Source organism: Labrus mixtus, chromosome 6, assembly GCF_963584025.1.
Source record: "Labrus mixtus chromosome 6, fLabMix1.1, whole genome shotgun sequence".
Taxonomy (NCBI): Eukaryota; Metazoa; Chordata; class Actinopteri; order Labriformes; family Labridae; genus Labrus; species Labrus mixtus.
In genome coordinates this window covers 16,362,206-16,377,644 of record NC_083617.1, presented here as the reverse complement: position 1 = coordinate 16,377,644, position 15,439 = coordinate 16,362,206, and the positions used below count along the sequence as shown (strand labels likewise).

General features: G+C 41.4%; 1 protein-coding gene across 1 annotated transcript in view; it reads left to right on the top strand.

The window, feature by feature from the left end:
• Window positions 1-15,439, top strand: part of ehbp1 (EH domain binding protein 1) — a 146,707-nt gene that overhangs the window by 41,998 nt on the left and 89,270 nt on the right. The window contains 6 exon segments of the mRNA XM_061040269.1: window positions 1,697-1,878; window positions 4,048-4,187; window positions 5,446-5,559; window positions 7,707-7,844; window positions 8,448-8,712; window positions 11,626-11,884. Of these exon segments, the coding sequence (XP_060896252.1) occupies window positions 1,697-1,878; window positions 4,048-4,187; window positions 5,446-5,559; window positions 7,707-7,844; window positions 8,448-8,712; window positions 11,626-11,884 (1,098 nt within the window).

Below are 15,439 nucleotides of genomic sequence, written 5' to 3'. Positions count from 1 at the left end.
ATAGAAGCAATACATTCTGCAGTGTACCAGGGTACATTGCGATGGAGCAGCTCAAGCAGTCGCAGCAGGGGCACAACTGTTGCAATTTTTCTGCTTTTAGACCGCCTTGAATGAATACGGCTGAATCTCTTTGTCAACCAACAACCCATAAAAATGTTTTCTCGGCTATAACTTCCATTTTTGTGTAGCTTGCAATTCAAGCAAATAAATTAACTACACATCCAAGATGAAATAGTCTCTTGTTTCTCAAAGGTACCAACATCTAAAATAATGCACTTGTACCTTAACAACAACACATTTTGAAGTTTTGCTCCAGAGACACAGAGACTTTGACAACAACAGCAGGCTTTTTAATTTTTTTTATTTGAAGGTAGAATATTAGCGGGACACATGTAGCACAAATGCCTGTTACTGAAGGATTGTAAATAACAAGAGTGAAGTCACCATACTCATTATACTATGTTGTTGGCCAGCCTGCAGATGAATACTACTGTAATACTTATTCCAAAATTGCATAGGTTCGTACTATTTTCACTATTTAACCAATAGCTTTACATCTGTACTGATACCAACTCTGTATGGATGTCTATATGTGTATATGTGTATAAGTGTGTATGAATGAATACCCTGCGGTCCTCAGCGATAAGGCTGAGATTGAGTTTTCCCCACAGAGCCAAAGCCTCTGAGTTGTGTGCGCGCGCGTGTGTAAAGACATCAAAAAACAGGACAATGTAAAGAGCTTGTATCGCTTTATCTACAGGACACGCCAGAGTGTATGTGTATATGTATATGTGCTCTGAAACTGGTGTTGTGTGGAAGAGAGCTAGCAGCTCCACTTTGTTCAGAATTGTGCGCATGAGGGGATGAATCTTCAGGGCTCGATTCACAGCTGAGACAAGAAGGTATTTTTTGTGGTATAATAACACAAGAGTGTGCGTGTAGGTGTGTGTAGAGTTATGTGCTCTTTTTCATGCAGTCAAATAGAGAGGGGAAGCAAGTGAAATTTGACGTTTTAGATTGAGAGAATGTGTTTTATACCACCAGTGTTTCCCCAACCATTATATTAGGGGGGCGACCCCAACGCGAGGAAAAGGGGAGGGGGTAGACGAAAGGCCGGAATGTCCCCAACTGTTTAATGTTCATATTTAACAGTTGGTGACAAGGCTTTCTGACAGTTCTCATTTTGCACACTGTCCTCTGGTGAGCACTGTACACACACACACACACACACACACACACACACACACACACAGAGAGAGGCTCCTGTCACTGATTCCATAACTCTTATCACCTGGTCTGTGGCATATTCCCAAATTCCAATTTGACTGCTTGCCCCTGGCCCAGAGCACATCTGTGAGTACAGCGGATTGGCTTAAGCATGGACCTTTGATAGGAAATACCAGGAAGGATTTTTACAGCTGAATTAACAATGAGGAATGCAGGGCCCCCCAAATATTACCTTGCCCTGGATTTATCAGCCATCAGTGACCAACTACACTGTTTCTCTTTTGCCAGTCATCAGTAAAGATGAAAGAATACTTTATCCCCAAAGGAAGATGTGAAATGAACAAAAAAGGCCTCTTTTCTGCCTTTTGTTTTTGTTTTTCATTTGATTTCTGGACTGTCGGCTTAGAAATATGAGCTCATATTGTCCGTAATTTGCTTCATCTTTCTCTCTCTCTCTCTCTCCCTACAGGAGTCTCCATCAGGGCGGAGGAAGGCCTTGGCCACCAGCAGTATAAACATGAAACAGTACGCCAGTCCAATGCCCACACAGACAGATGTCAAACTCAAGTTTAAGCCCCTGTCCAAGAAGGTGGTATCAGCCACGCTGCAGTTCTCCCTCTCCTGCATCTTCCTCCGTGAGGGAAAAGCCACGTAAGTCTATGATCTCGTTTGCAATAAATACCAACAACTAAGAACAAAACGCGACATACGCATATACGCGATTAAACCTTCACTAGTCAATGCCAGAATTGCTGAGACGGGTATGGCTGCAGCCCTGGCGCTCTCTCGTCTCATGTGCTCTCGCGCCCCGCTCCTCCAAAAATGTACAACGGCAAGTGCGCTGGGTCAAGAAGCAGTTTCCGAACTCGTGCATTAATTCAAACATTACCACCGTGCCAAAAGAAGACAAGAGCATGTGTGAGTGCATATACAGTACACAAGAATGGCAAAATTGCTTATTTTTTATTTAGTCTTGAATGTATTTACATAAGCACTTAGTATGTTTGTAATATATGACGTGACAATTCAATTGCATGATTTCCGGAGCTTTATTTGGAAAATTAGAAACTCAGGGGGCGTGGCTTCAGGCCACCAGGCGAGAGCATCCTGACGAGAGCATCCAGACGAGAGTATCCAGGGCTGCAGACTTGCAGTCTTGGAATTGCTAGTCAGTCACCAAATTGACATTCTTGATACTGTGTTAGCCGGCTAGTATATAGCTGATTCTGAGATGATCTCAGACTCACACACGCAGCACGTTTTATGTCTGTGCACAGCAACTTGAACACAAATGGGACAGCTGTACACAAACAAGCTAATATGTTGGCAGTATGGACGTGACAGGTCCAACAGTAGAGGTGAAGAAGGATTGATACTCTGAAGTATAGACACAGACCATATCCTGGGATTTGATCCTGCAGGACTTGTTCAGATGAGACAGACTTACTCCGTGTGCTGCTTTGAATGGAGACTACCGACTGCAGTGTGCTTCTTGCACTTCACTGACAACATAGAGTCAAGTGCTACACCAATTTGTGTTTTGCAACTGTAGTATATCAATCATATCATGTATGAAAAGTCGGAAATGTGAGAAATGGAAATCAGCTAAATAAATTAAAATTTGTGAGTCTCTAACTGAACTTGTGAGACATTTGGTTACCAAACATTAAGAAATGTTAAGAAAACGCAGGACTTTGATTAAGTGATAACAAAATGTTCGCATTGATGACTTTATTGCTTTGCTTTTAAGTTATACCAGATTTGATGTCTTTTGCTATGCAAGAAATCACATCCAGTTTATCTGTGTGGTAACTGGTACAGTTTTAATTTATGTATACCCTTTAAAAAAAGTATTGGAAAACACACATGTTCACATCAATATTGTAGACACATAATGTGTGGAGATACATTTTACTCAGTCTTATATTCTTTGATTGTACAAAGTTTAATTTTACAGACTCTCGCATGTCATTTGAAGCTTTTCATTCATTGCCAAATATTATTCTTTGATAGCTCCAACTTTCATTTAAGGATACACTGAACCGCAATTTTTGTCGTTTGTTGTTCATTCTAATTTGATAGCAGCAACTTTCATTTAAAGTCTGGCTGGGACTCACACAGATGCACACACATACAGAGCAGAGCAACAAGGCCTTTGTTGTGGCGCGGGCGGTGGGTCAATGGTGCGTAACCCTTGTTAACCCTTCGGGGAATGATGTCAACCACACAAACAAACTCAATCACACCAGTTCAAATGAGCCTCTGGGTCTGGGAAACACCAAACACAAAGAACAGAGAGGAGAACACATTGATTATGATGGAGCGGTGGCATAGAGGGACTGGGGCAGAGTACACAAGACTACATTAAATACAAGAATACTGGAGATGTTGGTGCGTCAATGCATAAAGTGGTTGAGGGTGTAAAGTAAATGACAACAATGGGTGGACTGAGAAGAGTGACAGTAGGTAGAGTATGTATGAAGGACAGAGCCTAAATATGAGGAGGGGAGTTGTGTTGGGGGGTTTTAACAGTAAGGTGTAGAAATTAAAGTAACCTTAAATATGTTTGTGTACTAGATATTGCAGCTTTATTGGTTGATTTGTGTGTTTTCTCCATCTTCTATAAGTCATTTCTATGAAAATACTATTCTGATGACTTTTCTTTAATTCATTCATCTATGTCTTTCCCTTTTTTAATCTCTGATAATTAAGCATGTTTACTTTAAGTCTAACTACATGTATCTATGACCTATGAACTATGATGAGTGCTTATCTGTGTAATGGGTTATTTGACTTCTTTTTCTTTTTCCCGTTTCCCAGTGATGAGGACATGCAGAGCCTGGCCAGCTTGATGAGCATGAAGCAGGCTGACATCGGCAACCTGGACGACTTTGAGGAGGAGAACGAGGAGGATGAGGAGAACAGGGTGAACCAGGAGGAGAAGGCTGCAAAAATCACAGGTGAAAACTTGCAAGAAGCACCTTTTATTTTGTTTAAAGTTTGACACAGGTGAAGCTGATCAAAGTCACTGAGGTAACTGCTTTGCTGCAATCAACCATTATGCATTGGCACACTAATGTGTGTTTTCTGTGCTGTGAGTTAAAGCTTTTTTTTAAGGGCATTTCAGTCTGTTATACCAGCTACGGTCTCCAAACCCCCCCCCCCCCCCCCCCCCCCCCCACTTATTTTTGAAGTTTCTGCTTATTTTCTGTGTGGGCGTGTGCATTCTTACATAAATAAGAAGTGAGAATTTGAAAATTCATGACATTCATTCACAATATAATGCCGGCTTCAGGTTTCTTTAACTGCTAAGGCTTTACTCTCCCGCTATCCCAGTTACCCCCTGTTCTTTGCTTTCTTCCTGTGTTGGTGGACTGGTCCGCTAGCTCCCATACATACATGTTGAGGATTCATTTTATCGTCAGCATGTAAGCATTGGCCCTGCTGCCTCCTGCTTTGCTTAATCCAACTTTTCGAAGCGCAATCTCTTCATGTTAAGCTTCTTGCTTTCCCTTATTTCCCTTCCCTTCCCTGCTCTTTGTCTCATTTATATGTATATGCATCAAGGGCCTACAGCTATGCTTCACTAGTGTGCGTCTGAATCAAAGGCCTGGTCGAGCTGCCAAAACTCCCTGCTATCATATTCCTCCCCTGCACGCTACCTATCCTGCAAGCCAGCAAGCTACAACAGCAATACTGACGTGAAGCTAACCCGTGCAAACCCTGTAAAGCACATGTTCTCTTTTTTACCTTTTACAGTACGTAAATAATGAAAAGGGAATGTGTTATAACTCGAATGGATGCACTGTACATCTTCATGAATATGGATGTGTGTGGGTTTAAAGTGTTTTTTTCATCTTCATCTAAGTATTTACCTACCCAGGCTGGAACCTCAGCTATTAAATTTAAAATAAAGATAAAAAGTAAAGTTAAACTTTTTCTGCCTTTTTCCATGTTAGTGTGTCCATTATCCAGTTCGTTTTTTCCTACAGAACACATTTAAATTAAATGAACGAGAGCTGGTTAGAATACAAAGACATAACATATAAAGGTCTAGGCTCTGATATGAATGCATCTTTTTCAGCTATACACATACCTGTATGTGTGTGTGTGTGTGTGTGTGTGTGTGTGGAATACTCAAAAGGTTGTGTTATTTTGCCTTCTTCACTACTATTCTTTCTTCCTTCCTTCCTTCCCGTATGGCCCTGTCCTTTACAGAGATAGTAAACCAGTTGAATGCCCTCAGCTGCTTACATGCGGATGATGATGATGATGATGGTGTCCTTAAGCGAGCAAGCAAAGCAACCGCTAAGCCTGCCGCTTCCTCCCAAGGTCTTTTTTCACCTTTCTTCACCCCTCACCCTGTGCTTCTGACTCTTCCTCCACCATGTTGTGATCTTTGTGTCACCTCTACAAAACCATCATTTCTACATTTTCTTTCCATACATTTATTTTTCTTAATCCTTCCTTTTCCAACATTCCCCTTTTGTTTCTTTCTCTTTGGTTCAACCCTCACCCACCCTCTTATACCATCCTTGGTATTGTGATCGTGTCGCGTTCATGTGGTCCCATAATTTTATTGGTTCATGTGGTGTTGTGCTGTACAAGCTGCTGTGAACACATCAGTTGTTTTTTGTTCTTTTTGTTCCTGTTATAGTTTTTTTTGACAGTGTGGCCTTCACCTTTCATTTACTGCAATTGGTAGTGAACCAAACCAGGTAAACCCTATCCAAAAAATAAAATGTACAAAATATTTTCATGAAAACAAAAGTCGTGTTTTTATGTTTTCAATTGAGCTCTGCATTTGAATCTTGGTATTCTTCATGGGCCTCATGCTGGTGAGACGTTTCAAAGCATAGAAGCATTCTGGTTGGGACCATGGCGCTGTGCCATGTAAGGCCACTAATCAGGGAGCAATTGAAACATTTATACACCGAAGGCTGTTGCCTTTGGGAGCAATTCATGTTCAGTATCCTGCTCAAGGATGCTTTGACATGGGAACGGAGGAGCTGGTAATTTCACTGTTGACACCATGATTGGATGGCAACCCACTCTACCTGAGCCAGCTGCTTGTGATAAATAAAACAACTTAAATGTATACTCTTAGCTTTCTGTGATACAGAACTAACTTAACACTTACTAAGGCGCCTGACATTTTACACAAAACAAATCTTCATCTCTCCTGTGACTGCAAAGCACAAGTTGTTAGATTGTTATTCTTTTGTGTGAGTGTGAAGTGCCCCACATAACTTTTTGTATCAGCCTACATTAGCTTCATGTAAGACTTTAATGTGAAACATCAGATTTCCACAAATTCAGAGAAAGTCAAACAGTGCATCCCGCTTATGTTCAGAGTTTTAAATTCACCTACACCCCTGACCTTCTACTGCAGTGTTGCAGAGAGCGCTGTCAACGGAGGGGTCAAGAGGATGGCAATGGGGAGATAGTACCACTGTCTGGTTCATAAGAGGTTTTTGCCACTTTACTGACTCTCAACACCGGAGCAAAAATCGCAATAACAGCCGACAAACTGGAGTTGCACTGTCCTGTGTGAAAATATCCTTTCTCTTCATCCATCTCTTCTTCTGTCACATTTGTTTGGTTTGTAGGCATTTTGAGACTTGGTTAGGGTCATGTTTACAGCCATACTCTTGCTAGTGCATCGCTCCTTGTACAATGACGCAGCTAGAAAAAGGTATCGGGGTAGCTTCTGAATTTGAATTGATTATGATAGTAAGCCTAATGGTAAACATCACGTTGGTATTTTAGTCTTGGGGTTATCATCACTGCCTGAGACACACCATGCACACTTGTCAGGGTCTAAAATGGGTCATGACTGTTGTCAGTAAGCGTTGAGGAAAAATGCTGCACCTCTTATCAGCCAAAAACACTTCACATATAGACTGAAGGTCTCTAGACCACACTCACATACACACACACAACAGATTTTCTCTTTGCTAAGATTCTTACACAATGATCAGGAGCACTTCTTGGCATCTACTTCACACACATCTACACTCTTTTTAAGATGTCCCGCACCCTGGCAGCGTTCAGTTCAGCTCCAGCGTGGAAGATGAAGATGAAGTGGACCATTCTCAGCCTTTCTGGCTATTTTCTCCATAGCAACTCCAAAACTGCCTTAACGGTTTCCCAGAGTAACCGCCTAGACCACAGCGCAGAGATTTTCCCATAATGCTACTGCTGAACATGTGTTGAAGTGGACTGAGGTGGCAGAGGAGCACAGAGGAGTTCAGGAAGCTCTTTCCAGCAAGAGGGATCACTTAACCAAGACTGGATGGTCTCTATTGCTCATGGTTCACTCCAAAGTGCAGATATTGGTTTATTTGAGTTTGTGAATGTTTGTATCATTTCACTTTGGGATTTTTTTTATGTCCTGTATCTGTTATTTTGGACTCTGTTATTGTCAGTCTTCATCATCAGTCGTGAATATGACTTTATATTTCATTCTGTGGCAACAGAGCTGATCAACAAGCTGAACTTCCTGGAAGACGAGGATCAGGAAACGTCTCCTGCCATGAACAGAAATCCCTTTGATGATCAAGATGATGACCTTCAACCCAATCACTTCAACCCATTTGGTGATCCAGATGAGGAAGGTATGTTCAACCCATGCATGAGACCGTATCTGTTATTGTGGTGGAGTGATGTTTTCATTCATTTCAGCTGGTTTCAGACTTCGATCTTTTGGTCAAGCAGTAGAAGCTCAGGTGTTTGTTTTTGTCAGAGTCGGCAGGATGGCAGGTGATGCTAGTTGAAGGTTTGGATGTGCACATACCTTGAATGTGTGTAGTCATGTGTAACTGTCGCAGAAAGACCTCAATGTTCTCCCTCAGACAGCTAAACCAATATTTTTTGTCTGACCACCTGAGCAGACAGGTGTACCAGTATGATTTGTTTTTTCAAGTGTGGTGTGCTCCAACACAAATAAAGCTCCCACAGTTGTCTTAAAAATAATGATGACTGTGTAAAGGTTTTATTTTTTGGGGCCTTTTGTGTCTTTATTTTTTAGAGCTAGGACAGCAGTTAGAGTTAGAAATTGGGGAACGAGAGATTGGGGAATGACATGCGAGAGGAGCTAGTGTACAGGCCGGAATAGAGCCTTCGTACATGGCGCGTTGAGTTACAGTGATCATGTTTTTCCAGGTACATTACAAAATGTGTTAAGATTTAGTCAGAGTTCTCTCCTCTTGGTCAATCAGAGCCCCCCAGCCAGCCGGTCCCACGGCAGCAGGGCTATGAAGATCCTTTCTATGACCACGACTCCTCAAATCCGTTCAACGAGCAAGATGAACCTGAGACCCTAACAACCCCAGGGAACCCCTTTGACGAGCCCGAACAAGACATGGACCTCCAGCCAGACCCTGAACCCCCCAAACCCAGGCAGAGGAAAGGAGTACGGCCTGTAGACATGAGCAAGTACTTGTACGCTGACACTGCTCCCAACGAGGACGAGGAACTTGATGAGTAAGTTATCTCTTATTTCTTTGCCTTTAAGTTTTTTAATCAGCTGTCAGGGGGCATTGGTGAAATACTTGTATCCTGATATTGCAAATATGTTGATAGATTAACTGTTTGGAGGTGCAATGTCTAGAGATGACAATACCAGAGCTTTCATGTTTTGTCCCCCTTTTTTTTAACTTTAATTTGTATTAGTTACACTTTCACTTGCATTGGTGCAATATAAGAAAACTTGAAGCCTCTTTCTTAATGTATAGTTGTATTTAACCTTTTGTCTAAAGAAGAAGTTTGTTTATTGTTTGCTTGAGGATTTCGGATATATTCACTTTCCTAAGCTGCTAAGTGAAGTAGCACACTAACATGTGTTCTGTATCTGTGAGTAGCCTTTATTAGCAGCAGTGTAGGAGTCCAGGGAGCTCAGCTTGGTTACTGATGGCAGGCCAAGTTGTGTGAGAGGGGTATAGAAGGGTACTTGGAGCCCCCCTATCAGGGCCGAGTGACGAGGCAGCTCTTTCAACAGGAACAAGGGCTCTGTTGTTTCACTGCATTCTTTCACCTTGTCTCCTCCTCTGTCGTTCAATTCTTCCTTCCCTCCTTTCCTCAACTCAAACTTCCCCTCCTTTCCACCCCCTTTAACTTAATCATGAGACAGAAAATGTAAGCCATTTAATAGTGAAATAGAAATGAGTTTGCCTTTACTTTGATGCAGAAAGCTGTTGTTTTAAAGTTGTTTTAGATATTCAGCCTACATAAAGCAGTCACAGTGATACCGATGTTTGTGATTTAGTAAAATAGACGACCTCTCAGTATGGAATTTAGGTTTAACCATGAGTGGCTTGTTGTGCTATATATATAGTCACTATCCTTCTGTCTTTCTAATTGAACACAGATACAGTTTAAATATCTTGATATGAGACTTATTTGAAAAGGTTGCATTTAAATAATGATGTAGTAGTTAGAACAGAACAGAAGATAATTTCCTTTGGCTGCCTTTAAAATAATTTCCATGATCCCAGTGAACACAAAATATTCCATATTAGCATAAATATCATATCATTTACTTTTTTTTTTAGCTTTTTTTATGAATGGAATTTTTAAAATGGTAGGCAAAATAATAAAATATGACTAATGTTAGGGGAAAACATACAAATCTAGGAAGAAAATAAAAAGTATCTGTTAAGGGCAGAGATGTAAGACAGTGAAACCTCGTCCAACTGTCTGCATGAGATTGTGGACCAAACAGCCACAGTGACCAGCCGAAATACAAAGTCAGAATATAACATACTCATTAGCAACTGTATTTAAAAACATGCATTAACACAGCAAATTTTCATTAAAACTTAGAATGAGTTACTTAAGATCTGGAAAAAATATTCAGACTATCTTTGTCTGCATAGTTGTCTTACTGATAGTGCGTAACCCCTGTGGACAAATGGTTGTGCCTTAATTGTAAAAGCATGCTCGTAAATTTTGGCTGTTGAGTGAAGCTGTCACACTAGCCGTACATATTAGTCCTCTCTGCTGTCTAAATATAGACAGGTTATGGATCGGCTTGTTTCTTTTGCTCTGTCGTTTACATCAGGAGCAGCTCTCTGCAGAATAGAAAGTTCAAGAGGGCAGCATGGTGTTTTGACTGGAGCCTTTTCACATGTCTTTTAGCCAGTGTTGGTCTGTTAAAGCTGCTCTAAAGGCCTGTCTGATTTTCTTTACTTCACTTCTCTTCTCTCCCCTCAGTGTATCGCTCTGCCGTCAGACAGATAGCTAGTCAATCAGCTTTTCTCTTTCTCACTCTTGCGTCCCCCCCCCCCCCCACACACACACACACACACTCTCTCAGACCAAGTCTCTTGTTTGTTTAGGAACGGTCATTGCATGATGAGTGAATGTCTCAAGGCCTTGCCCGTGCTTTCAGTGCCACAAGCATGCCTGTATATTGATAACACTCCGGTATGTGTGTGTGTGCGCGCGCGTGTGTGTGTGTTTCATTGCCTTTGTGCTCCTACCTGTCCGTCTGTCAGTAGGGCACCTTGGGCATTAAGGATATGAGGTCACACTGACCTGACCTCAGTGCACCTGCGTCTTCTATTTCCTTCTCATTTGTGTGTGTTGGTCATTGGATTGCACCAAACTCTCTTTCCATGTAGCAGTTTCCTTAAGTTTCACTAAACAATGGTTAGTCAGAACTAAAGTGTTTATTTTCTCTCTCATTCATGGCTTGATATTTTAAGCTTGTATGCTCTTGTATTAAATGTAGTGAGACTGAATTTCAAAGTAATAATAATCATACCCATGAAAAAGAATGACTTATTATGTATTGTGTTTTTGCCAATTTCTATTGTAATATATTTTGTACAAATCTGTTTTAGTGCTATATTACAGCATTGGCAGTTTGCGTTTGTTGAATAAACTAACTTCATCTTTAAAGCAGCTGGGCATTCAATCTGAATCATTTTACAACAAAAAGTGACTCTGTGGCCATCAGGCATTAAATTAGAGTTGTATCTCCACTCTGCGAGTCTCCACCAAAGCACCAACGTACAGTTCAACAAATGTCCTAATTATTGAAAGCTAAGTTAAGTGAAATTTAAATAATCAAATAATGTTTTCAGGTTCGATTACCTCTTGCTACCACTACAATTTCACCAGATGTAAGGACATTAGCCCATCAGATCTTTATTATGTGAACTAGGACATTGTGATAGAATATATATACTGAATGTAAACCTAAATTAAAACATTTTCAAAGACGTTTTCATCCTACTATAATTATTTTTATATAACAGTCAGCAAATTTTGGGGCTTAGTGGCCTGTGGGGTCAGTGCCCAAATTAGTATCTATTCCAAATTATCATACACTAACTCAACACCTTTTTCTCGTCTTTTTCTCATTTGTTGCCTCTCCTCTCCCTCCATTCTTAGATCCAACCCGTTCTATGAGCCAAGGACATCGAGCCCTGTGCGGCCCCCTGCTGGCAGCCCCTCCCTGGATATGGACAGCAGCCAGAAGAGGAGGGCTCCTCCACCCCCCAGTTCCAGCCCTGGCCCCGGCCCCGGCCCCAGCCCCAGCGTGCAGGCTCCCAAACCCAGTTCGGGTCCTGACAGGGAGAGACCCCAGCCATTTGGGCCCGGTCCGGTTGCAGCAGTGATTGGGAGAGAGTTGGCCTCCTCTTCTCCAAAGGTAACCAGGTTTCACCTCCATGATATTAAAGTTCAAAAACACAGCAAACGCAAACACATTTTTCTATAAATACAGTTTCTGCAGTTTCTGCATGGTGATGCAGTGTGTTGCTTAATGAATAGGTTGTAAGAGGAAATAAACTTTCACACTTGATTCACTCCAACCCAAACAAGCACAACTTTTGAAGAACTTTGACCGAATAGCATTCAGTCTAAACTGCAAATCTCAGATTTATGTCAGAAATGGATAAAATAGATATAAGTACAACCATATGACAAATTTCAGTTTTGTTGTAAACTATAGCTATACTAGGTTACAGGAAACATATCAGTCGGTACAAAAAAATTAATCAGAAATAAAGCCTTTAGTAGAGCACTCCTTTTAGGCAGTGTCAGAGAACTGGCTAGGTTTATACCTTTAGTGTAAATAGTTCCTAACTTTCAAACAGATTGGGAAATACATAACACAGTTGTCATTTTATTTATATTCAGTACATATTTGACTTGGAAATTGTTTATTCCAAAGCTATTGACAATATTCTACTTACTTTCTCCTCTCTGACTTAGTCTTTTTAGCTTGTGTCAGAGTAAGTGTGTGTACGTGTGTGGGCTTGTGCTTGTGTGTCCACATCCAGTGGTCCTTACATTAGCTTTTTTTCCGCCTGCACAATCCCATCTCCTGCCCCATTCTTTATGCTCATGGAACTCCACAGCTCCTCATTTGAATATAGGTATTTGTTTATTGGGGTGTTTTCGTATGTTTATTTATTTATTAAAATTAGGTAAATCATGGCTGGGTCTAATTAAATGGCTGATGGTCACACACACTCACGGCAGGAGTCAGACCACTGGTGGGGAATGATTGGCTGGGGGTGTGGGGATGGGTGGGGGTTAAAATATGTGTGTGTGGGTGTGTGTTTGGGTGGGGGCTCAATGAGACTATGTGGGGCTTAAACACAGGGGGCTTAACTACAGCAGAGCGATCACAAGGGGGTGTTGACTCCCTGTGCACACACACATGCACACACACACACACACACACACACACACACACACACACACAGAGGTCCCTCGTCCTAATGCAGCTGGCCTGCTGACTGTTTTAGTGTAGCTGAGCGGTGATGCTGGCCGTCCATGTAATTATGGCACAGTGCCTTTATCACCCAGCTGCAGTTGCCTGTGACCGTGGGTGAGGGGGCCTAAACCACTTTAATTACCCAAAGCCAGTGGCCTGTGGTGGGTCACACTTCGCCAAAAGATGCCCCTGCCTCTGGAGCCACTGACAGAGTGGGGGAAGAAGGGAGACCGAGATGCAAAGAATGAATAGTGGGTGAGAACTGAAGAGGAAGAGGGGGGTGCAGTGAAGGAGAATAGGTGGAAGATAGTGAAGGGTACAGGAAAGGAGAACAGGGAGGGGGGGGGGGGGGAGAAGGGCGATGGCCAGGGAGTAGTAGAAGGAGAGATGGGATGTTCACAGTAACATACATAGGCCTACAGGGTTTGTTGACATATACAGCTAGTGTGAATAGGTTTCCTTTTCTTAATCACACTAAGCAGTATTACACTCACTTATTCACACACACACATGCACACACACACACGCACACATACTAACACACACACACATGCCTCAGCCATGTGTAGGCTGTGAGATGACCTTTGAATGTATGAAGTCAGAGAGGATTAAGAGAAGACATTCCCTCTATGAGAGGCCAAGACGAAACCAACACATCATCACACTATGAACGTGTGCAGAGTGCAGATGTGTGCTTGTGCTCACATGCATGTATGAGTGGTTTGTTCTTATAGTTTACAGCACACTGTAGGCTCTGCTCAGTGAGTATGTACTAAGGCTATTATAGCCTTTCCTCCTAAAAACTCATACAGTGTTTTCTCCATTTATATCTGACACCTGTCTATGTGGGTAGATGGAGAGGTAATGTTAGTGAAGTAAAGGAGATGTTGAGGGGGAAAGGGAATATGTATCATGGAGAAAAAATAATGTCAGCAGCTAACTCGCCCGCTAACAACTTATTCAAAGTAAAAGTGTCATATTTTGAAGTCTTTTGCATATTGTGAATTCGCCTGACCAGATTTAGCGTTGCACTTTGTCTATCCTCCTTGTCATTTCATTAAAAGCCACCACTTCAATGACAGCCTGTGAAAAATCAGGACATCTACAGGACATATGGTGTGCACCCACTTACTCAATACACAGGTATTACACATATGGAAGGATTAACATTAAGCTTAAACGAGAGCTGAAAGCTCTGGATTTTGGCCAGCACAACATATGTTCAGCAATGGTGATTTAGAAATGTGTTTTTATAAACGTAGAATACAGCAGAAGCAATGAGATGTGAAACAAATGATTAGAGAATTTACATGAAGCGTGGATCATCGTCTGATTGAGATGTGGATGTACAACTTGCAGCGTCTTTGGAGCTTCCAAAAGCATTTTGTTCTCTTTCTTTTCAGCGATAAGTAGCAAAACTCTGCAAACTCTCGTAAAAGCCAGCAAACATTGTAGAGAACATAAAATGAATGCAGTATCGGCCTGAGGTGCTTTTTTACTTCTTTCTAGTTTTTGGTGCTTCTGTCGGTCTCTAACTGATGATAGTAGTCAGTGGGTGAGCTCTTATCCTCATGTATCCGATGCACTTTTTTCGCTGAAAACTATTGCAGTAAATTCAATTCAATACTCTTGACCTCATTCATTTTAATATTTTGGGATTATGTTTAAGAGGCTATGGACAGATACAAAGTATTTTAATAACAAAGATGCAGACATTAAAGGTAGCTTGTTCACTTTGGTCCTCAAAAAGTATATTCATGTTACTTACTGCAGCAATATTTTCATCTCAGTCCAAACCAATAAATCTCTGGCCTTTTTGCCATTGTTGTTCCATTTTTTTCTACCAACAACAGCAAACAATGTGTTCCCTGTCTACACTGACAAGCATAAGTTAAGTGTACATGAATGGTCATGAAATTAAAATTAAATGAAAAACACATTCAGTATGTTTGTTGTATTTAACAGTTTTTGTCCTTAGAGTTGATGAAAATGACATCCAAGCACTTCTCACTTCACTCCTGAAATACCTGGAAATTACCCAGACTGGCTGCATGTGAAAAAGCAAATGTCAGAATCGCTTGATATAACAGACTTTAACTTACAGGCTCCTCTTCCAACTCTGCTTGGTTGTCATGGTTGTTCAAAGTGAGTAAGTTGGCCCTTTCATGATGTTTTTCACATCTAGTGTAGTTTTGCTTTATACTCTTCTCTGCTTGCCTCAGTTGTCTGTAAAGTGTTTTCCACACATGTGTCTGTAAGTCTTCATTTATGATGTTGTAATATTATCCCAGACAGAAATGCTTACCGTTACAGGAGACTTTTCCTCCTACCAAGGGTTGAAGACTTGCTACCAAGTCTTCAACCCTTGCAAAAACAAGCTGTTAAAATTCATTCTGAACTACTGGAAGTGCTCGAACAAATTCTACCTGTATGCTATGTGTGTGAATGTGCAAGTCTGAATTTCTTTTGACCCAGGTTGTC